Below are 25,302 nucleotides of genomic sequence, written 5' to 3' on the forward strand. Positions count from 1 at the left end.
TAGGCTAATCATTGTCGAAGCCATGGTGGCTGTTACTAACGGTGTGACGAATGGAAATGGGGTTCATGGAACGACGCAATATTCCAACAGTAACGGCAACGGGAAATGCCACGGTGATGGTCCTAATGGAAAGCAGGTAATTTTTAAACTTCATGTGATCTGGTTGAAGCCTCGTCTAAGACACTGCCATGCACTGTTGCCGTGGTGGTGCATGCATGTATCCGCTACCAAGAGCAGCAAATTGATTTCTTTTGAAAGCAAATTGCCTGGAAAAGCAAAGTCGCCTAATTTTTTGCAAACACAAAGAGTCGAAAAGGATGGTAATCCACATTTGTAAAGAAATGAATGTTACAGGGTGATCGCTGTCTCTGAACGCTGGACCTTTTTATGATCTCTAGCTAGTGACCTTATCAATCCTTGACAATAGAAAGCTATTTTCTTCATGCTGGAGAACAAGAGTGCAATAGGTTGTTTGTGACACATGAAAGTGTCCTAGGGGAGTTGCATTAGTTACAAATCCAATGCTATTGAACTTGAGTTCAATATGATTGGAGGTGTGACGTGCGATTATTTGCAGCAGCATTTTGGTTTAGGACAAACAATTTCATGTGATGTTGATGCTTGGTGATCAAAATATTATCGAACATTGTTTTAAATTGCGAATTGAATCATTTCTTCCTGTCAAAATAGAAGGAAGCACAGGACAAGGTGTTTCAAGAAGAATTTGAGTCCACACCAATCATGCCGGCTATTCTCACGTACATCAGCTACGCAGTTACCACTCTGTTTGGGTTCATTCGGGATTTCATGAGGAACAATAACTTGGACAAAACAATTGGTGCTTGTGAGAGAGACGATATGAAAGTAAGCTTTGTCTTGGTTTTCATTGTGAGACACTTTCATTGTGATGTTTCTATTCTGATCTCAAAAAGACATGTTCTATAATGACACACTGCAAGTTTCACCACGGCTAGTGATCTGTTTTTCAACAAATTTTACATTAACATTTGCATACTTGATGGCAGTATAAGGGTATCAGTCCTGGTTCGGAAATGCAATTCGGAAATATGTTTGACCTAGTCAGTGACACTTATAAGAACAATGCTGATTCAGCACTTCCTGCTTGAAGCCAGAACAGCTACTACCCCTTGTAGCCTTGAGAGAAATAAAAATCTGTTGGCCTGCCTAGTGCCCATGTGTGTTGGGCACTGGTGCTGGCCTGGGCATTGTTTATAAGCAATCTAGAAAAATGTCTAATTTTTCTTTCAAAGCCAGTTTTTTTTATTCAGATAAGCCTATGCCTCTTATCGGATAAACTTCTTCTCCACTCTCTTGTCCCCTTCAAAAACCAACTCATCACTTTGCTAAGACTCATTACCATTTTATTCCAGGATTTTGTGCCATTGTATGCGAGTTTTGAGAGCTTTTACACCCGAAACGTCTACATCAGAATAAGAGATTGTTTCAACCGACCAATATGCAGCGTTCCCGGTGCCAAAATCGATGTTGTTGAACGACAAAGTCGAGACTCTGGATGGACTGTTGCGTAAGTATATTGTTTAAGACAATACGACGGTGGCATTGTTTTGGTACCTGTACTGACTGTTTGGTACAGTAGATGATAATATATATTATTTATGTAGCATCATTCAATAGTGGTTTGTCCATCGTTTATTTATTTAAAAAATATAATCATGCGAAGACAATTAGCATTATGCTACACACATTAAGCCATTGCTTCTGCGCAAGATTGAAATTGTTCTGTGCCTGTTCTGTTTCACAATTATGCAGAATGTGTGCTATGTATTGTTGTATTGTATGGGCTGTATTCTAAGAATACTGTAATCGCACCGTTGTAACTGTCTGTAGCAAGCTTTATGACTGTGTTACGTTTCATTTCAAGGCCAGAATTCACAATCTCAGATGTACTGGTAGTTTAACTTCTGTAAATCTCGTCATGCCTGCATCAAATTTTGAGATTCATCATAAACTGCTGTCATCTGTTGAAGTTGCGTTACTTGCTTTCTTTTGGCTTGTAAACATAACAACAGCCTAAGATTCAATTGACTGTTGGCATCAAAACAATTTGGTCGGATATCAGTGTACGTGTAAGACCTTGTGAACATAGTTGGCCTCGATTTTGTGGGGAACTAAATAAAAGAAGGTAGGCTTACTCTATCATTGTCACAATGGTACCCAGATAACCCATCAATCAACCAATAGCCTACTTTTGAATCTTGTCAACTAAATGTATACTGTCTGTTATTTGTTTTGACAATTTTAGGATTGAGATGTTGTTCAAATTGTTTGGTTACATTGTTAGGATTTATATATATCTGTTTCCTGCTTCTTTCCTATTTGTGACTGTACTTCCTGCATAAACAGCTGCACCAAAAGCACAAGAAGACCACCTGTCAAATCCGACACTCATTTTTATATGGATAAGTAATATGATTTGTGGAGTGCAGCTTAGAATGATGTGAAATCGAGTTATAGATTAATCAGACACATTCCAGTTTAATCTTGAATTTCAATTTAAAGTGGAGTTTGTTGATCTTATTCAATTTGTTATTGTGACTTAGCCAATTTTTGTGCATTTGAGCATGTGTTTTCTCTGAGCCTCTGATCTACTGATAGCGGATGTGGTAGTCCCTGCATGTATTAAGTAGAGTGTGGACTATTGTAATTTGTTTAAAGGCTACTTTTACTTTGTATTTATTCAGGATGATGCCTTATGCACTGTTCAAGAGATTTTACGTTTGGGTTCAGCAACTCTGCAATGTAATTATTATATCTCAAATCCTGACCGTTTTGATGTGTATCACAGCCATTAAATGTAGCATTCTGATATCAACTAAGTGGATCACCCATTAACACAGATCAATTCCATTCTTCTGAAAGTTGTCACCAGCTACTTGCAAAACCGTTAGTATATTATAGTCTAAGGCAGTGGTTCTCAACCTTTTTCACTTCGCGGACCAGTAGACCTTACAAAATTGAAATCAAACCAAAATGTAATGTAGGCAGCCGTTTTTCTGCAAGTGTGGTAGGCCTACTAGAGCACGGTGGCCAACCGTTTTTCTATTCACGGCCGCATTTCGATTACATATTTGGCCTACGTCCGCATTCCAGGACATAGTCATAATGAACGCGAAATGCCTATTTTGAACTGACCTTGTCCATTTCTGGTGAACTCCGGACTAATCTACTTTTCATATCGTCTTATTATACGCACCAAAATCGCTACATAGTGATAATGTTAAGAAGAAGTACCGGGAACGGTTATGGTCGCGCGAAGCGTGAAAACATTTCACGATTCACGAATGAATTTCGTCAATAATATTCGTAGTTTCACAAGTTACTATCAAGTACTTATCCTTTCTCAACCAATGCGATCAGATTCATCAGTAGAGTGCATGGAAGGAGTGATTTCGAAAATTTAGGTCATCTTTCTGACTGAACTCCCCAACAACCAGCCGGAGTGTTACTTGAGTACTCATTTCCTATATCTCAGTCCAATTATCACATACATTTAATCAAAACTTTCAAAAAAGAGGGCATTTGGGCGTCCTCCGAGGACACTTTCAAAAAAGTCGAAAAGGAGGAGGACGTATCATAAAATAACCCTATATTATTGTAACTTTGTTACGTATTGTTATTTTTGACCTCCCATCAGGATTGTCGGTATAGTGGAAAGATATTGGAATCTTTCAAACGACCAGAAACAAATTTTTTTCGTGAGGAGCGCAAGATTCCAAGTTGGTATTTCAATATGGGGTGATTCATCTTCCTCCACTGTTCGCATCTGTTTTGTGGTGCTCAGATTGCAAAGGGCGCTACGACTATATTAAAATCGAAAAAAGAATTCGCATTGAATCGTGCGTAGCGTGAAGAAAATTTCAAGATTAAATAAAATATCTCAAAAAGTCGGGAGTTAATTCGTGATATTACTTTTTTCTTGTCGACGGCCGCCAACACATACTAATTGAACTGCGTGTCCACGGCCGCAAAAATTTATATTTGCACGGTCGCAGGTTACCCCCTCTGTACCAGAGAGCGACATTTTAAGGGTTTTGTTCGTAATGAAATATGTTTATGATGGCATTCATGTGACATTACGGTAGTGTCTGCTGAGTGCTGAGTCGAGGTAAAATTGACTTGCCCAGATAAACACAGGCTACCGAATGCCGTGGATTATAACCGACCGCGCCAACTCGAATAATATTCTTCTCTTCGACAATATCCAGAGATGAAGCGCTTTGGAGCAGGACCAATCACCTTGTTCAGCTATCTTGTTCATTTCCCACTGCTACAAGCCATAGCCTACTACGAGTGAAATGCGCCACACGAAACCACCTGGCAACAGCGATACCTGGCCATCCACAAAATGAATGAATGAATGAATCGAAAACGAATGATCGTACGAATTATGTGGTTTAGCGAATCACCGGAGACAGCTTGGACTTCGAGTCAAATCTATCATGTTTCTGGGCCTATAATCCTACCTCACGAAGTTCTGCATCAGTTCGAAATTTGACGTTTTATTATTTTACCAATGGACAAGCCTTCATCATCTTGCATCTTGAAATTAAGGCATAAAATCCTAATATACCTCGCGGATCGGCAGAAAAGTCGTCACGGACCGGCGGTGGAGAACCACTGGTCTAAGGCTACTTTTGGAAACTACTAGTAAATAATTCACTATTCAATTTCTACTTGCACTAATAGTTTTTGGTTGGTAATTAAAACACTTATTCTTCAATTTCAATTCAGATTCAGTACGCTGCATGTAGATACATTAGTGCCTAGTTTGAGTCTTTGACCATTACGTGAATTCTTATTGACTGCAAGGCACCGCAGATAAAATACAGACACAACTGCCATGTATTTTGTAACGAATCACCAGTAATAGTTATTGTAGGGTTACTTCATCATTTGCTTTGTGATTCATCATATGCCCGCCTTGCGCTCTGCAAAATGTAGTCTAGTCAGTGTATTATGTATATGACACCCTTTCTGATATTTTCAATGAATAGAATGTATTCGAAAATCACAAGAAAAATTCATGAGAACATATCCGTTCTTGACCAATGAAATTGAGCTAAAATTTGGTTTTGTTAAAGAAGAGTAAATTTTGCTGTCAAGAGCATGTAAACATTCCTCATTAATGACAACTATGAATTGTGGGTGTGCGATCGCAGAGAATGCTGTATTAAACTATTATATATAGTAGTTAAGGCTCGTTCCTGACGACAAATCTTCATTGCTCAATGTCTTGGGTCGGATGTATGTATGTATGTTTGATCAATTGAAGTAATCGATTTAACCTGGTATGTTAAATGTCTGAACTTTTCTCATTCTGACTTTGTTTGCTTGTGCAATCAAGCGCCTAGCCTGTAGCTTCAACTGAATGTTACCAGTTACCTTATGTCAACCAGTTGATTGAAGCCAGCAGTGCAATCTGTAATCTGGTCTTGTGAAATATCATTTTCCTGCAATGTGGAATATGTTAACTGTTGATTATTATTATCATACTAGTTCAGTAGTCTATCAACAGTTAACATTTTGATTTATAAGCACCACTTGCATAATTCACATACCCTGTAGGGCAGCGGTTCTCAACCGGGGGTCCGTGGACCCCTAGGGGTCCGCGAAGCTATTTCAGGGGGTCCGCGAGACCTCTAAATTTTTAAAATGTTTGATAACCTAATTTTTTAATTTATTTTTTAATTTGAGAAAGCATGAGACTGTTTCGCACCACAACTGCTAAAACCTCATGACTCATATCATCATAATAATCGTCTGACATGGACTATGGTAGTGTGGAAACTCATTTTCATTGCCAATTTTCGAGTAACCTGCTGATACAAACATATTGCTGTTTAGAGACGTTTTGATGGATTATATAAAATCTATATATGTGAAGATAGTAACGTCTATCAGGGTGACTTCGTAATGTCTGCGAAACCTTCTCGATTTGAAGTTGTCAGTCTCATCAAATAAGTCAGTGGTTCCCAGCCTTTTTTCACCCACGTACCATTTTCAGGTTTTATGCAGTGCTCGCGTACCACCTACATAAGTTACGCGCGCTGAAGGATGTCAAAAATGTTTCCATTGTTTATGACGTCATAATGACGTATGCGAGGCGGAATAGTAAATACTATTAAACTAAGCATTATTAGCCAGGGTTGTTAGGATGCATGAAATTGTTTTCTCACCACCAGTCACAAGAATAACAACATAATAATAATGAAATAACAGCAAACAACAGACGTCAATTGTTTCATGCGATGGCTGCATTTGCTTATTTTCCACTAGCTCAGCGGTTCTCAAACTTTTTTAGACACGCCCTCGTTTATGATAGTGAAATATTTCGCGCTCCCTTATCGTCATATCACAAAATGCGATCAGAATGCTAGCAATCCCAACGAATAATTTTATGGCATGGAAGGTTATGACAGTTGATAAGAGAATTCTTAAATATGCAATTAGGACTACACACAGAACAAAAACAATGAATTTGAGGTAAATCGCTCGAAGCGTGAAAAGATTTTTCAGTTATTCGCAGCTTCGACCCCCCCCCCCTTCAGATGCTTTTGCGCTCCCAGTTTGAGAACCACTGCACTAGCTGGTCGATGCGTGGCATATGTTAGCGCATCGGAAGTCATGCATGGGCATGGGTTTCTTCGACTTGATAGTCGTCGGACATGAAAATCCTTGCTCGCACTCCCATGTAGAAGGGAAAATTAGCAGCTGGGGAATAGCGTGAAAAGCCAGAGTCGATTACGAGGAGGCCACGATAAGCCTGAAGTTTACTGGAGAACAATCTTTGTGCTCAACCCCACCTTAACTAATAACTCCCTTCGGTCGAAAAAAAAACAGAATCTACTCGCGTACCACTTGGAAGACCTTCGCGTACTACTAGTGGTACGAGTACCACAGGTTGGGAACCACTGAAATAAGTGAACAGTCATTTGAAATAAAAAAATTCTGAAGTATCTCCATAATTTGTCCCAATGCAGGGAACAGCTTCTTGGAGGTACAGAACTTTAATATACAATTGAATAATATAATCATATTGAAATGAAGGCCCGAATATTTTCGGCTGACACTCGTCATAAATCGGACAATGATATACCTGCTTCTAAAGTTCGGCTATCAGATTTGGCGCATTCTTATTGCGGATGCCCTATCGACAAAGCTGATTTTTTTTATGAAAAAGGACTAGGGAGTGTTTCGTTGCTATCAAAGCATTACGCTCCAACCCTGAAATTAATATCACCAGTTATATTCGTATGCAGCCTTGTCTTGTTAATGTTCAATTGTTCATGTTCGAAAATGTTTGCTCGTAAATTTATATGTAAACCCGAACAGAACAAGTCGTTTCATGACAGTATTTTTCTGGTTAGAAAACTTGGATCCATTCTTTGGAGCATAAAATTTGTAAATTAGGATTTCACTTTGACGGTAGAAACTCTCTGCGGGCCGATCAAAATGCCATTGCGGGCCGAATCCGGCCCGCGGTCCGTGTGTTTCTTCATTTTGGTGCCATAAATGTTGCGATCACATCAAAAGTATCGTCGGAAGCGTTATGCGTTAATATTGCATTAGCCTCCATCTATCTTTGCGGAAATGGTTTTCCGCTCTCCTCGCTCATATCAAAACGAAGACGCAGATTTTCAAGACACGACCACTTACTTCAACAAAAAAAAACAGCAGCAAAATTAGCTTTGAAATGATGAAAGTCTACCAATTTCTACATAAATAGTATGATGTTATCTTCAATAAAAATCATTATTTTGCTGTGTATCACAAGCCTACAGTTCATATTTGCACAAGACAGATGAAGGTTGCACCATAATAGAGCTAAAATTGAACTAAAACTTGAGGGGTCCGCGAGGGTCCGTGACGGTCAAAAGGGGTCCGCGAAGCCAAAAAGGTTGAGAACCACTGCTGTAGGGTGTATGCAATAGGAAGAAATACGCTAGTCATTGAGATATGCTAGTCATCCACACATTTTGAATACAACACTTGATAAGAGATAATCAATCGTCTATCTCATGCCTTGATACTGTACTAAGTAAGAAGCTGCATTACAGTTCAAGTATTAACTTCAGTGTGCTGAAGGCTGAAACATTGCTTTTAATATTGTACAATAAATTAGAACAAAACAAAGTTGCTATACACATAAATATATTATAATATTATTACTAAAAACAAAGACTGCAAGACCTGTAGTAGTAGGATGATATAGTTCTAGTTTGTAGTAGTTGCTGGAATGAATTGATTGATTAGGCGTGCTTGTGTGATCCGGTAGGCCTAATTGGTAGGCTATATGCTGTATGAATACCTATCCCTTTTGCATGTAGAATATGTACTAAGGTTGTAGTAGTTAGTTGTTTGAAAGAACTGCTTGCCCTGCAACAAATATTGTCCCATTGAATTTTGCTTATTGCTGTGTAACATGACCTGTAGGCAGTTGTGGGTACCTGCTTAAGTGCTCATGGTGGATGTTATCCGCGTCTGCAATCTTGTTTCAAGTGATCCAAATCACAAAGTTCAGTAACCATTAATTATGTAGTGCCTGATTCAACAGTCGCAGTCGCCATACTACTTACTATTCACAGTTCAATTTATGCTGAGCTGAGATGGTTAGGCTGTATACTGAGTTCTGAATTTGATCAATCTGACTTGTGTGACAAAAGTGTCTCGTGTGAACGTAGTTTATGAATAGACTTCCAAGTGTAAAAGCACTGGCGGTTACTTTTGCACTTCTCTGTAATCTATCAGGTCTGGAAATTGACATGTTGAAGTGTACCTTTCAAATCTGGTCAATGAAGCAGGCTACTTATGAAACTAAGCACTTAGGAGAGATTTCTTGACATATTGACTACGCTTTAGTAACATAAGTAACTTCTTTAACCATCTCAGCTTGTGTTTTGCATGTGAATGAAATACAATCATAGATAACTTGCTATCAGCAACATGCATCTGCAAATAGTGCTGCCGACAAACACGTCAGTGATGAATTCGACCTGCCATCTCATCAGCGGCAGCCTCTGAGCACACCAGCACACCCATGTCAATTTTTACCGTCAGACTGTTTATCAATTGCCGGTCCTGTCTTGCAGTCACACTGGCGGAGTACATAAAGACGTCACCAACTTGGGCTCGTACAATTATCTGGGTTTCGCTGAAAACAGCGGCCCATGTTCTGAAGACGCCATCGAAAGCATCAAGACGTACGGCGCGGGAGTGTGTGGCTCGAGAATGGAAATGGGTGTGTAGTAGGGGGTTTTCAAAAATAACTTTTTTTCAAATTTCACTGGCTACTTGATGAAATTGTTGTGTTAACGTACCTAAAAATACACTGCACACCAATTTTAACTCAATTTCAACCAGTGGAACCCTAAACCGCGGTAACTTTGGACAATTTTCAACAATTCCGCTTTGTATCTCGGAAATGCTAGGGTGTAGGGGAGGCAAGTTTTGTGTTTTTTCGGGTCATGGAGCAAAGATTAGAATTACCTAATCCAAAATCTTCATGGTCATAAACAAGTACCTTATTTTTGTAAATTATCCGTGTCCAAAGTTACCCCTGCATGTGGGGTAACTTTGGACAATGTAGTTTATTGTATGCCTTCACACTCAATTGTTTATGAAACCTCGTAAATGAGGCTTATTTGGTAAGAGTTGATGAGAGCAGTGGCTAAAACTGAAACAAAATAGTATATTTCTGGCCTATTGCATGATTTACCTAATCCACCCCCCCCCCCAAAAAAAAAATTAGGTAGTTTATGAAGGCAATTATGAAGGCAATTATGAAGGCAATTGGGACTTATAAATAACATATGGTGATAAAGGGTATCCCACTGGCAGTGTCAGCAATCGACAGCAAACATTAAACATGTTACCTTGATTTATTTCCGATTTCAAATATATAACTGTTCTTTAAAAGATACACTTTCCCTTTCCTATGTCCTCTGATGGACATATTTGTCGTAATTTACGATATCCCATATTCAGCTGACTCATCTTTAGGAGTATGTGATAAATTTTTGAAGTAGCTTACACCCAATTGCAATCTCTGAGCTCATTGCCTACCCATTTTTTCATATTTTGGCAAACTCATAATTTATTAGCCTTCTCATTACATTTAAAAAGCCATCTGGCCGGTAATAAGGAATATAGTTGACCATACACTTTGACACAGATGAAGCAGCCACTTTCCAGAGCTCTAAATATCACATTTTCCACTGTCCATCACATCACATTTTCCTGTATTGATCTAAGGATGAGCCCACTGAGATTTTTGCCATGGATTAAGACTGCTTAGAGGTATCTGCTGCCAAGTTTTGAATCTGTGAATCACATGCTATCTGTGTTTGGTTGTAAAAAGTTTAATGACCATTAATTTTGAAGAATTTGACCCCCGCCATTAATTTATCAATGTTGGGTCAAGTTTATATTGTAGTGAAACGAATCCACCTTCTATTGAGACTACTTGTGGTACTGATGCCACATGAAAAAGAATTCGACCTCCAGCGGCAACCCTTTTCCATAAATAACCATTTAAATCTTTTACTGCTTTGTGTCCAAAGTTACCCTTAAGTCCAAAGTTACCCCGGTTTACGGAAGCGAAGTTATTGATGTTCAAAATTTAAGATCTCAAATAATAGTGTTCATGGTCGGTAGTTCTATAATAATCGAAGAATTTGCCACCATGAATAAGCCCACTATTTTTTTCAAATCCAAAATTTTGTTCTCCAATAACTTCGGTTCTACTGGTTGAAATTAGCCGAGTTTGTTGTGCATCATTTTTTCAGACCACCTAACAATTTAAGGTGGCCAGTGAAATTCGTAAAATTTTTATGTTCATTTCTATTTTAATAAATCTAGAATTTACTACTACAATAACTCTGCTCCCACTGGCTGTAATTAAGCACAAATTGGTGTGCAGCGTTTTTTAGGTAGGCCTAATCCAGCAACTTTGTCAAGTAGCCAGTAAAATTTGAAAATAAGCTTAGAACAGCCATAGTGTGTACTGATGTAATCCGAAAGCTTTTTTTCTTCATAACAATAGCATGTCATGAATCGGTTTGTATTATACTAAAAATTCAATGCTCTATTGCCGGTACCAATGGAAATTAACCTGGAAACTAAGTAATAGGGAGCATAATTTACAGCAGATTTCTACCTTACTGAATTGATGCTTTTTAAATGTATAACCTGTCACTTTACCACAGCACTTATCAATTAGTAGGCTCTGTTTTAGAATTGTCAATTCTCATTGCCACATTGCCTTAGTAAATGCAGCTGCAACGCTATTCCTTTGAATCAACACAATCTTTATTTGATCAACGTGGACTTTTATTGCATCAAATATTGGATAGCACAATGACCTATGAGGGAGCTCACCTGACAGCAACATCGTTTATATTTATTGTGTGATGTTCAGTGAATTTGCTATATTTCCGATGGTAGGAATTGTTAGCCTATAGAACCTGGGCTAAAGAAATTCACATGTTAAAAAGCTAATTTATTCATTCTTTAATTCTAGCAGGGGTATTAAATATTAATGTCCATCATTGTGTTGAGATAACCTGATTATTTTTGTAATGAAACAGGCTGTGATATCTTTGTACTTTGACTATCAACAACTGTTTCTTAGTTGGACCGATCGCTGAACTTTGGATACACATTTCATGTTCAAAATATTTGTCTTCGGTTAACCCATTGAGCATTCTGTAAGTAAACAACATATATAGTATCTTGCACATACTTACTCAGCAGTAACTTTGATTCTCTGACCTGCAAATTGGCTGTAGGCCTATATTGTATACTCAACAACTGGGCCACTAGCACGGGACCGTATTACCAGTTGATGTTCAACTATCAATATTCTAGATATCTTACAAAAACAAAATTGCTTGTCGTTCACTACGGAGATATTCTGTGATTTCCGAAACAGTTTTTATAATGGACGCAATTCTATTCAGGTAATTTGGACATCCATGAAAAATTGGAAGATGCAGTGGCCGATTACATAGGAGTGGACTCGTGCCTTTGCTTCGGAATGGGTTTCGCCACGAACTCCATGAATATTCCTTGTCTGGTGAACAAAGGCTGTTTGATTCTCAGCGATGAGCTGAACCACGCATCTTTGGTTCTTGGGTGCAGGTACTTGATTGAAAACGCTGTCAAATGGCACTTGTTGATATTGCAATGGGTTTAGATTGTCTGGCGCCACCACGAGAGTGTTCAAGCACAACAACATCGCGGATTTGGAGAAGAAATTGCGAGACGCAATCGTCACCGGCCAGCCGCGTACGCACAGACCTTGGAAGAAGATCTTGATTATTGTGGAAGGGGTGTACAGGTAGGAAGGATTTGTGTGCTGTGGAACGATTTTAAACGATATAGGCCCACTATTTGGTTTTGAGAGTCAGTTGAAAAGCTCAAAGTGAATAAATTCGTTGATATGCGTGTTGATATGTTTGCTAGAAATCTTTTTGGAAAGCGGGCCATATTTAGCACTAGATCGGTGGTTCTTAACCGCCGGACCGTGGAAAATTTCCTGCCAAATATATCATAATTTTATATCTCAATTCCCAAATGCAAAAAGTTTGAACGCTTGTCTAAAACATCAAATTTGAAATTGATTTATAAGTTTGGAACATATTGTCTGCATGGTGTCGCAACAGACAGCTCATGGACTAATTTGGAGATACGTTGCAATGGTGCAACTGTTGTACGAAATCGTTTAAAAGTACTGTACCACTCGTTTTGTGGACAAGTTATACGTGAAATCTAGGGAGACTTTTAAAGAAACTTCGTTAAATTCCGACAGTGCAATCAAGCGACACTTAACAATATCATAATACAGGTAAACGTCAAAGTCCATTTCTCTCAAACTTCAGTAAGGAACAACGGAACCACTTATAAATATCAAATTTCAAGGAGGCAGCATTAAATAAAATTTCCAATATTACATTTGAGTTGCATACATTTGTTGTAATTAAATTTAGGATTAATTTTGATTTTCGAAAGTTCACCAGTCCGCAACATTGGTTCTGAAGTTTTACCGGTTCGAGAAGTGAAAAAGGTTGAGAACCACTGTCCTTGATCATAAAGTTGGTGTGAAGTCGCGCAAACGGCGAGGTGGGGTCAAACTCGACCCATGACCCATCAGTTTATTTGCTTATTTCCTTGCATAGGAGCCATAAATAACCAAATTCAGGAATATCAAAACATGGGAGTTTTTCATTTAAATTTGACTCTTGTGCAATAAATTGCGTATTAGCGTCCATCAGCTAATGGTTGATACTGATTGATCACAGTGTTGGAATCAAGTCACAAGTCATCTCGAGTCATTGCACATTTTGACTCGAGTCGAGTCAAGTCAATCGATTTTCGAAGGTGACTCGAATCAAGTCACACACCTCGAATCATATTGAATTTTCGAGTTATGAGCGATCATTCAAAATCATTACATTTTGCGAGCTGTGTTAAAACAGATTAATGGACCATATCTTTAATCAAATAACGAATATGCAATTAAATATACATGCAAAAATGCGTTGTATAGCTCATGCACAAGTAGTACTGCTAATACAATTGATAGCGCATAACGCGGTCCAGGATTGCATGGCTGGAAACAACAGTCTGACTTTTCATTAGAAGATGGCTCAATTCTAATCCCACTTTAGTGATGGTAGTTGAACAAAAGAACTCACTTACTGCACATAGACTTTCTGGTAGTTGCAAGCTCCATCATCTCATTAAGAATGGTAATGGTTGCCGCTTACGGTACACATGACAATAGCAATGGCGGGACGTGAATCTAAAACTAAATTATATGCAGTTTCGATATTATATTCCCTGGGTGTCTGTTTTCAGCATGGAAGGGTCCATCGTGAATTTGCCGGGAGTGTTGGCTTTGAAGAAGAAATACAAAGCCTACCTGTATTTGGACGAAGCTCACAGCATCGGCGCTTTGGGAAGACGCGGTCGTGGGGTAACGGAGTATTTCGGAATCGATCCGAGGGAGGTCGATGTCATGATGGGTACTTTCACGAAGAGCTTTGGTGCCGCTGGCGGATATATCGGCGGAACAAAGGTGGGATTTTTTAAGATCAATTTCAAATCTTTCATCATCACGCTTGAAAATTAAGAAAGCTCATGATATTGATTGTAATCTAGTGATTCCCGAACTGTTTCACCTGATGGCATGCAGTGCTTTATGAAATAACTACATTTTCAATTGCTAACGATATGGATGTGCGTGCTTGTAAGAACATATACGACTGAAACGACATTGCATTGGTAAATAATTCCTAGCAGTTTCTCTCGCTTACAGCTTTTGATTTCAGTCATAACAGAAAAGCCATGTACAGTACACATAGCCATGAAGATGCAAATAGCAATATAATTTTGATTGTGTTTGCATCGACTTGGGATTTGGAAGCAGACAGTTCAAATTCGTCCGATTTCTTTTGTGCAAACAATGTTTTGAACATCGGGACGTTTTGTAAATCAATGAGCTGTTCGTCTTGAAGACGAAGAAGTCTTCTGTTGAGGGATTGCTTGATTCATTAAAACCAAATGGATTGACTATTAACGTCGTTTGCAGCTAGTTCTTGGAAGTAATGTTGCATTGCAAGCTGAAGTGCAGAGATAGTATGCTCATGATTGGCGAGATGATTTCTTGTTTATGAACTGATTCATCATGAGATCTTAGTTTTCCACTAGTTGTGGACCACAACGTCTAATAAAACCGTAGTTTAAATATCTGTACAGTTCTTTTCCCGAATTCCGAAAAAGATTCGGGACACACGTGAGAATCTTCCGCAGCACACAGTTTGGATATCACTGTTTTAATCAGTTAGATTTAAAGCCACTGGTTCGGTGTAACTCAAGGTTTATAAGGCTAATATGAGCACGACCTACACCTCGTATGTGGGAGAAGCTAATTGCTCTTTTTGACATATTACATAAAACAAAAAGGTCACATTGTGATGAACCTGTCGTTCACTTAGAATAGAAAGGGCCTATGTTACGCCAGTGATTGAAAATTTCACTTAACGTGATATTTGTCGCTTATGGATACAGTTCTTTCAGCTGGCAGTGGAATTTTATCGTAAAACGTAGTAACATTAGCATATGCCAAAATCCTTTTCTGTGAACTTGATTAAAATTAGTAATTGGTCGTGACGAAGGCATGCCGCCCGCCCATTTCATTGTAAAGGCATTGTTGTGAAGAATCACTTCTTTTGTTCTCTTCTATGAGGAACAATAAGCTCTATTTAATTTTGGAGTTACAGAAAGTGACTCAAAGGACAGAGGGTAATTCAAATTGGGAAAAACACTACTCATATTAATCTCAGCAGTGAAAAGATCTTAAGTTTAAACAAACATACAGAAACCATCAAAACAGTTGAGAGTCATGTGCAAAAGGGCACAGGCTAACAGTATTTAGCAGTTATGCTGGATATTGTCTCAACATACAGGTGTAGGCTATTTCTTGTTTATGTAATTGTGTATTCAAATATATATATAACTTAATCATGCGGAAATTGATTTCCAAGGGTTCAATTGAGGCAAATTTCCTCACCAGTTTAGGACACATCCATGGTTACATAGCATAAATTAATTGCATTGAATTTAAATAACAGTAATCGGAGATTTGAAAGTTTCGAATACAATACGATTTCTCATGCCAAGTACAGCATGAATATAGTAGCCGTTTGACAAATACTCGACCTTATGGCTGGTAGCACTTTCGTGAATTTTGCAGGACCTTGTGGAACACCTCAGAAAACATTCACACTCGACTTATTACGCGACTTCAATGGCACCTTCTGTATGTCAGCAGGTCTGTAATTAAATTAGATATCTTATATTCGCTCCAAGGCAAAGATTGCCTTCAGTTCCCTGTATTGATGGAATTACATCTCACCCTGTAGATTTTGTCAAAGCACTTATGAATTTAGCTTGTCATAATCTGGCGTGGGAATTTTTAAAACAATACTAGGATTATGCTCTGGTGATGGGATTTTGTTTGGTGTCGTTGTGGGAATACCAATGTCAGTGAGTAGGCTCTATAGATATACATGCTTGTCCAACTGGTTTGTTTTTGCCATTTGAATCCTCGCTACACTGGAACTGTTTCTACATGCATTAAAGTAGTTGTGTGTAGGTGATAAAATATCTATTGTGTCATTATTTGCAATGATTGCATTTTAAATATACAGATATTGACGTGCTTGGAGAAAATCGACGACCCGAATGATGGCCATCTTCGTATCAAGCAGTTGGCGAGAAATTCGAAATTGTTCCGGCAAGGTCTCAAAAAGGCCGGCTTTATTGTGTACGGCAACGACGATTCTCCGGTTGTGCCCATGATGGTTTTTATGCCCGGCAAGCTCGGGTGAGTACCGACGGAGTCTGGTATGTCTTCTCCCCTTCACTATGGGTGATGGGCAGGCCTGTTTATTTTTGGATATTGGGTTTTATTTTTGGAGATTCTCCAAAAATAAGATTTGAAAACATCCAAAAATAAGCTTTTTTTGGATGATGTTTTTTCAAGTTTTTTAGTAATATAAACGAGTCAGAGCAGAGTAAATGCTGCTGAAACAACCAGGAAACTCACAAAAACACGCGTACAAACGGAAAGTGTGTGAGGGAGGGGGTCTCCGAAACGCTAAAAGTACTTTTACTCACTGGAAGGATCAGAGGCGTGGCGACAAGGGTTGAAGAGGCGGCATGGTATGAACTCGTGCGAGTGTGGTGCGCGCTGGACTTTGTGGTTCAGGCCGAATCCCGCCACTTCTACAACAATCACTTCGTCCAAACGATGATGGGACTGAATGGCTACCTCAGACGGCTACAGTACTTGGTCCAGGAGATGAAAAGTACGCGCCCAAGTTTGTTGACCCCTGCTGGTTGTCAATTAAGAAGGCGACCACTTGGTTGACTAGACACCGTACCAAACTCATCAAGATTACAAGCGTGAAAATTCCGGCCTGTGCAACTTCGCTGCAGTGGTGGTTCCAACTGATCGTCCTCGATCGCATGGCCACAGAGCTGAGCACCACAGTCACAAATCTTCAGGGACTTGACCATCTTATCGTGGAGCAGCAGGATGAGCTACATCGCTTGATCGAACGCCTTCGATCTCGGTGTCCAACAGAGGACTGGGACAATGACACCCGCGACGGGATAGGTTCTCTGGTCGGTGCAGGGCTATCAAGTTCACTGAGACACGCAACTTTGTGGAGGATCAGGGGTGTGAACTGTGCACTGTGCAGTCCTCGATTTTCTCGAGAACATCGACGAATAGAGGAGAAGGACTCCACTTTCGAGGCAGCCGGAAGCCTTATTGCATATAAGGCATAAAGAAAATTGAAGTCGCCGATAATGAAAGGGCTCTGCCCAGTCTACCACACCAAGTGGCGCAACCTCGTAGGCAGGACAGAAAAAAAACTTCTTGCTCTTTTAGATTCTAATAATATAAACAAGAGTGATACATATATATAGGTTACTTTATTTGTAGCTCAGTGAATTGATCGACAAATACCAGGGTGGGCTGTCGAACAAGTGGACACCCCAGTAGATACAGAATATCGAAGACCAATTCCAATCCATGCATGCCTCTCCGGTCCAAAACGGACGTCACTTTGAAGCGCATAATTGAGGAGCGCTTGCAAGGATGAAAAGGCTTGGAATATTGAAGAGTTTTAAGCCATCCGACAGTTCTTTGGTCCCATATGGTTCGATGCTTCCCACAACTGCGACGGTCGAAGCCGATTTCTCGAAAATCAACTGGGTGAAGGGTCTCTACCGGGCGTCACTCACTGATTTTTGTTTGGAGGGCATTCTCCAGGTCAAAGACAGGAAGGACATGAATACACGATAACAACATACTTTCGGTGAAGTTTTCTCGTAGTATTAGTGCTAAAAAACACCTTCATTTCTTATTTTTGGAGATTCTCCAAAAATAAAAATTTGAAAACATCCAAAACTAAGCTATTTTTGTTATTTTTGGAGAAATCCAAAAATAAACAGGCCTGGTGATGGGTGATGCAAGACTAGTTATTTTGATACGGCACAAATATACTGGTACAGACAAGCACGAATGATATCGCACAGACATAACCCCTCGTCAAATCTGTCTTCAAACCATTCTGGAAACATAGGGTACTATGATTGATTGATGCTGTAAACGCCCTATTATGTCTGTTGCGCTGTACACTACGTTGACGGTTTAACGCATAATGTATGTGGTACCGGGTAGCATTTTCAGTAAAAACTCATGTTTTGCGATGAATATTTCATTAGAAGCTGTCTTATGCAAACGTCATGGCCGAATCGTACCCCTATCTGATTGTCTGAGGTCATTTTTGAAATTAGTTATAGTAGCCTGCCAAAAATGGTTTGCCCAGATGGTGAACTTGCAAGGCCTACCAAAAATTTAATTAGTTTGGCCGCAACACTTGGGGATGTTGATGACTAAAATATCAGTTCCGACGCATTGGCAGATCCATGGGCCAGTCACATTTTGGTACATCTTCGTACATTACAACCTGCGAGAAGGTTCTGACTGGCTCGCGAAGTAATTCTGGAAATTAGCCATTGTAGTAACGTGACTACAGTTATAATATCGAAAAATAAATTACTCAGGTAATTTATGGTGAACTTGCAGAGCCAGCCAAAAGTTTGACTAGCCTGACCGCAAAATTTGGGACATTGATGACTAAAATATCAGCTCCAACGTATTGGCGTAGCCAGGGTCCAGCCAGAAAGCTAGTCGGTGACAAAACCTTAGCACAAGATGATAGACGCCTGTTTGCCGAAATCTTCGATGTTGATATGTCCAAGCGCTGAATAATCTTGTCCTTGCCAAATTGGACCAGCGGTATACCGAGGCGACCCGCAATATATGCCAGTAACATTGTTTTTGACCGAACTCATTTTTCATTAACTTTGAAAAAATTTGGCGCTTTGCGCGACTAGGAGATGGATGCACACTGCACACAGAGTTTTCATGTCATATTGTGATCGATTCTGATTCGTAATAATGTAAATCTTGTTTTCACCGTTACCTAATCCGGGTCGCTCCTATCGGATGACTAAAGAAAGGTCATCCACATTAAAGTGACCCGTGCAATGGTTCGGAAATCTCATGTGGCCCTTGGGCTGAAAAGATTGGCCACCCCTGATCTAAAGCAAAAATATTCTTCACCCTTCGCGCAATATGTTGTCACTCGATTTCTTACTTTTCATATTGTTACCCCCTCCTGAAGATGAAAAAAACGCCTAATTGAGTCTAACTATATTCGCAATTGCGAGAGAAAGTGTAGTCCAACATGCGACCTTACGTTTGCGCTCGCAGAAAGACCGGCGACGATGAAACCAAGGCGCAAAATGGTTGACGCATGCTGGCCGAAGCTTTCGATATCGATATGTCCAGGCCCCGAATAGTCCTGTCCTTGCAAATTGAGCCCAGGGATATACAGCAGACCCACATATACTCTTGAAAGTAACAATATTATTGACCTATAAACTTCGAAGAATTTTCGTGCTTAGCGCGGCTAGTAGCCCGCGCAATGGTTCGTAAATTGCGTGTGGCCCTTCGACCAAAAAGGTTGGCCATACCGGCCGTAGTGTATAGTGTCGTGGATTTCAAAATATCTAATCAGTGCAGCCAAAACTATATTGTACACAGCATCTTATTCATTGCCGTTTCAAAAATGATTGCTGTCGTGGTATTGTGTGAGAATATTTTGTCACTCTTCAAATTCCTGATCTCATTGGTCACAGTCATAAGAAGAGTTTGAGTATTGTACACTTTTTCTTTCTAAAAGTCTAAAGCAGTGGTTATTAGGCTTTACCAACCTGGCGAACCCTAACGTTAATCTACAAGCTTTCAGCGAACCCCACATTTTCGCCAATCCACAAAAATAATAACAACCAGTTCACCACATTATACATCTAAAACGCTACTTAGCCTATCGAATACTAGTACACAAAACAACTGCACATTAACAACAGTGTTAAAAGAAGAAACCGTTGAAACAAAATAAAAGATTTATATACCTAATCAATATTTTTGGCAAATCAGTGTAACTTCTGCTGTGTAAGTCGAGTGTGTGTCTTGACCTGCAGCGAATCCCTGGAGTTATGTGAACTCTCTTTAAGAACCACTGGTCTAAAGACTTGTGACTCTCATACAACTGTGGCCACGCGGCCGCCCTGCCAACAATGAACACCATATTAACTTTGTTTTGAAAGTGTCATGTTTGAATTCTAATGAGTTGCCATTCTTTGCAGGCCCTTCAGTCGCGAAATGCTGGCACGTGGGTTCGCAGTTGTCGTGGTCGGCTTCCCCGCCACCCCGCTTGTCGAGTCGCGGGCTCGTTTCTGCATATCGGCAGCGCACACCGAGCAGCAATTGCAAGATGTGAGTGTTGTGAATTGATATATTTTCGACCCGTACATTACGAGTGTATGTTACCAGCCTGTGGATGGATTCGCAACACCCGGCTGCATGGTTGTAGGCCCAGATACGGTTAGAAATCAGCATTGCTGCGAATGACCGATGCACCCCGATAGGTCATTGTTACGGCCATTATATTGCGGCGTGCCAATTGTTCAGGACAATATGCTGAAATGCTGATATGGACTGTTGCACTACTGGCAATACTCTCATTCAAGACCTGTTGTAATATATTTTGCGCTCAGGCCGCAAGTTGTAGGATCACCATATCGGTATTTGTTTACAAAGCTACGGGAAATTGCTAGGCTGCTCAACCTTGCAGTCACGTATTTCGCATTTATCCCTAGTTTATTATCTAGATTCTAGGCCTATAGTAAGAGAGGCTAATATTAGCATTGACTATGATTCTCAATATCTCAAAAACAATGAAAATCACCTCAAATGGCTTTGAGTTGGTTGCTTTGTGACAGTATAATCTGTAGATTGGTCATGTCCCATAAGAGGGCGTTGAAGCAGAATAGCGAATATTTCTGTGAGTTTCCAAGTCTGTTTTTTGCCTAAATCTGTGAGTTGCCTGATCGGTGAGATGGTTTTAATGCTGAAAGTTAATTAATGCATCAATTGCTCTGTTCTGACATTATTATTATCTTCATTCTGACGGATTTTAATCCTCTCGAGGGCTGCCTACTGAAACGTCCTGTGTTATCTTGCAATTCAGCAGTCACTGTATGATTCTTTTTCAGACCCTTGACGCAATCAACGAAATTGGTGATGTGTTGAAGTTGAAATACTCCAAATCCAAGATTTCGTAAGCACCGGTACCCTTTCGGAGCTCAGTTTCTATTTGCGTGTAACTTTGATTCTTTCTACCATGCACTATTCATTTCTATTTCATTCTGCTCGAGAGAGATGCGCCGTTTCATGTGCAGCCCTGACATTATGACCTCGTGTTCCTACTTTTTGACGGTCACCAACAAAAGGTCTATGTATCTAGTTCATGTTTCAATAGTTCGCAAGATATTTGCGAGCTAATATGCAACGCTATGTTTGTAGGGCAGGTATTATGTTTCATGTGTCGATTTGGTGTCAATTTGTTGTTCCATATTTGACAATGATAGAACACTGACATTTCAACTCTATTTTTAGTACGGGATTGGGGCATGTGATTAACATTTCTTTTCATTATTCGGCCAAACCAATTATCAGTCTCGCGGTTATCTTCTTTCGGAATGATTCTCGTAATTATTAGAAATCGAAACTAAGACCCACAATGTTGGAAATTGTACTATGAAATATGAGTTCCTAAACTTCATTTTGTTGTTACGCCAACCCTGATGAATTCTCGGAAATGTAGCCTATTCAAGCAACTCTCAATGCTTGTACTGAATGCGTTTTTTGAATCTTGGATATTAGCCTTTAATACAAACAATCTTGCAATATTCCGGATATTCCCTCGTGATTCCCTCCATTATTTAATGAACTAAAATGTTAAACAGATGCACAAGGTAATAGGCGTAATATGAGATATTTTTTTCGTTCTTTGTGCACCATCCGTTTGTTTTGTTGTATTGAACTAATTGATTCATGTATGAAAACTGAACATAACCTCACTAGTCATTATTTTTTCTCTATTTATAGAAAGACACATCGTGAAAAGTCAATACCCATCCACCGGTCTGTTATGATGCATTAACAATACACACCATTTTCAGTGACATTCACAATATTTGCAATGGGTTTGTCAATGATCATTTTGTGGAGATTTGAAGTTATTGAACTAAATTCTCATTTAGTATCGAAGTTATTGCACCTAAATTTTTATACATGTCAGATGTTACATCTTTGTGCCAATTTTCTTGATGCAATTTGCGAGCTGGTCCTACTCCTAATACTTCTCCCTATTGCTATCACCGCTCTAGGGTTGAAGCAATCGAATGTAAAGCCTTCATTTATCTACACCGCCTTTGAAACAGCGAAATTTTTGCTTCATCATATAAATTTGGTACGGTATTTCGTATTTGGTTAGACGCCTTGCTCCCATTATGGTTAATTCGAATGTACTTAATCTATACTTGCATGTGCAGTATAACCATGGGAAAAATATCATCCCAAAATAAATTGGAGTATTCAAGTTGTATGGCATATGAAGGCTACATTGTGATGATGCCGTGCAGTTACTCCAAAATGGAGAATGAATGCCAAAGTAAAAAATTAATGCTGACTGGACTTCCCCAAGTTCCAAATACTCTTATGGCCTTGTTTGGATGGTGTTTTGACTGGTGGAACTGAAATTACTAATTAACAATTCGTTCCACAGCACGCTATTACGAACCCTCGCTCTCTTTTGAACTATCCAATTGTCACATAAAGAATATTTTCAAAGCTTATGATACATTTTTTTCTTTGACCCGTCCTAGTCCGTCCAGTTTTGATATTAAAAATGTATGAAAATGGTATTTTCTTTTTTATCGATCGTGTCTTGGTAGGCCTAGCTTCAAATTATTGATACAGCACGTAAGACGATATCGGTAAAAGCACCCGTTTGTATTCACTTGCAGCCTGTTGGAAAATATTGCAGCCCGTGTGCCTATCTCGTAGAGACCCATTCGAGATTTGTAAATGTTATTACCTAACAAGTGTACAAATCCAGATGATATTCGAGAATAGTAGTCACCCTTTGAAATGATACATTGTGCTTTTGATTTTACATGATACTCGTGTGATGCTCTCATGGTACGAGATATGTTTTTGTACGTCTCGTGGCAGTGGAGGGTTTTGCAATTTGTATGTGATATGCACGTCAACAAAGATTCTATGATTCTACGAGGGTTGATGCTTGTCATGCCTGACATTCTTGTGAATGCACGAGCGATGACGCCCGTTTCAAGTGTTTTGTAGTTGAGTTGCAATGGTATTTAGCGAGATGCTGACATTGTAGTCTTGTCCAGCAGTGATAATTTGTGATTTCTGGGCATCAAAATAGCAATGATGTGACAGTAAGAAGTTTTATATCATTGTTAAAGTGGCCGAATGCTGTGAACTCCTCGTCGGTAAGAAAGCAGTCACTACAGTTCCAAACTTCTAATGTTGAAGTCCAAGCTTTTGGTTTGTACTCTTGCACCCTTATTTAGGGCATACGAATGTTTGACTCTTTGTGTTGTTGTTTAAACCTTGTGTCAGATGTACATTCATTGGTGATCATTTTTGCATTTGTCACAAATGATGTAGATTTAAATTTTTGTTGCTCATTGCGTGAGGCTCTGTGTGATTCTGTCACCATTTGATAGTGCCTGTATATATATATATATAATGTATAATTTTTGATATCAGAAGATTTTTTTTCAAAAATAATTTGCAGTCGCAGGGTCATGATGATAATGTCAACTTGTTATTGATTGCTGTTTACGTAATGCATTTGTAATACTGTGTTGATTAACATGATCGTAAATCTACTCCGTTTATATCGTACTAAACTTGTAAATGATGTGCATAATTATCATGCCTGTTATCTCTTCCTGCGTCATGCAGTGGTAGGTAAGGTTTGTTAAAATGCATTGAGGTGGCGTTACATTTGTAGCAATTCGGGCGTAGGCTAGTTCTATCGAACGGTCAGAGAGGATGGCTACAATCCTCTAGGCTCAACTGAATCAAGAGACTTGAGTTTTTGACGGTTATATTTCAATGAAGCAGGCACAATTATATGCAGCAGCCAAGTGCAAATTGAGAGCAGCGTAATACTTCAACGGTTTCCAGCCAACGCAAGGGTGTGTTGTGATGGAATATCCAGAGTCATAACGTGATATTTCACCTCGTGTTTTGGGCAGACATGGGCAAAGCACGGCCTGCGTAAAGTTGCTTGGAATTCAAAGTATAAAATCTTCTTTTGAATGGTACTGTGTGGACTAAAGCGATAGGCTGTATAAACTGAACTGGAAATTAATTTACTTTGAAGTTTTGAGTTGCTGCAAAAGAGGAAATCGTTTTCCGTATAGTGTAGGGGTAGCCTACTCCAAACGGAGGTCGCGGGCCACAAATTTCAAACATCATTTTATTTTGATCTATGAGCTGCGCACGATTCCTGCGACATCGCTTTTCATAGACTATAATGAATTGATATTGGGGCTAGCAGCTGTATATAAGAAATCTATCTCAGAAGTAGTGTTAAAAACATGCATCTTGATGGGTCTCGTCTGTGGGCGAAGATTTCAGATTAAAAATAAAATCAATAAGCTGGAAAATACAGCTACAATTTCTCGGCCCGCCAAAAACATATTTTATGCTTCTCATTTGGCCCGCGGAAAAAATAATTCCCACCCCTGGATTAGGGTGTAGCGTACTGTATAACTTTTTATGGGGTGATGTCGGGAGCAAGTATAGAAACCAGTTTTACACTCTACTCTATATGAATGTCGCAATAGTCCGACACCGAATACATTGTTCGGGCTGGCCTCAACCATTAAGGCGTAAGTTTATAGTCGCTCGCAAGTCCTCGTCGAAATTGTTGGCAAAAAGTGACGGAAGATATTGATTTGATGGGAATATTATATCATTAGACTGCTTCATTAATCGTAATTAGATTTAGGGTTAATTTTGAAGGCCCACAACACTTACCATGAAGTTTTACCGCTCCCTGAGGTCAAAAAGGTTGCGTATCACTGTATACCACAGTCACATACTCTCTAATGACACCGTTCAGATTAAACCCGGGGTCTTGATCCTTTTTTGCCATTCACGACCGCATATAGCGTACGACGCGGTGGCATTCCAGCTGATAGTCGTAATGGACCATATGGTAGGGTTACCAT

At 39.4% G+C, this 25,302-nt stretch overlaps 1 protein-coding gene and 1 long non-coding RNA gene across 3 annotated transcripts in view; one reads left to right on the forward strand and one right to left on the reverse strand.

Moving 5' to 3' along the window:
- On the forward strand, nt 1–23,993 carry LOC145445516 (serine palmitoyltransferase 2-like). 2 transcript variants are annotated; one of them, XM_080323701.1, is made up of 12 exons: nt 1–136; nt 691–864; nt 1,392–1,546; nt 2,386–2,445; nt 9,132–9,280; nt 12,000–12,180; nt 12,236–12,379; nt 13,900–14,119; nt 15,797–15,874; nt 16,254–16,429; nt 20,332–20,461; nt 21,241–23,993. In XM_080323701.1, exons 1-12 carry the CDS (start codon nt 23–25, stop codon nt 21,307–21,309), a joined length of 1,650 nt encoding a protein of 549 aa, XP_080179827.1. In that variant the 5' UTR covers nt 1–22; the 3' UTR covers nt 21,310–23,993. The 2 variants fall into 2 exon arrangements, with proteins under 2 accessions (XP_080179827.1, XP_080179828.1); XM_080323702.1 differs by lacking the exon at nt 2,386–2,445.
- Nucleotides 1–25,302, reverse strand: part of LOC145445123 (uncharacterized) — a 45,019-nt gene that overhangs the window by 16,045 nt on the left and 3,672 nt on the right. The gene's annotated exons all lie outside the window — the stretch shown is intronic.

Source organism: Botryllus schlosseri, chromosome 8 (assembly GCF_051294905.1).
Source record: "Botryllus schlosseri isolate E-star chromosome 8, Bs_hap1, whole genome shotgun sequence".
Taxonomy (NCBI): domain Eukaryota; kingdom Metazoa; phylum Chordata; class Ascidiacea; order Stolidobranchia; family Styelidae; genus Botryllus; species Botryllus schlosseri.

Coding starts and splice junctions, on each gene's coding strand:
- LOC145445516 (XM_080323701.1), top strand. CDS start 23: ATGGTGGCTGTTACTAACGGTGTGACGAATGGAAATGGGGTTCATGGA. Junction 12,380..13,899: donor ATTGTGGAAGGGGTGTACAG/GTAGGAAGGATT, acceptor GTCTGTTTTCAG/CATGGAAGGGTCCATCGTGA. Junction 14,120..15,796: donor GATATATCGGCGGAACAAAG/GTGGGATTTTTT, acceptor TGAATTTTGCAG/GACCTTGTGGAACACCTCAG.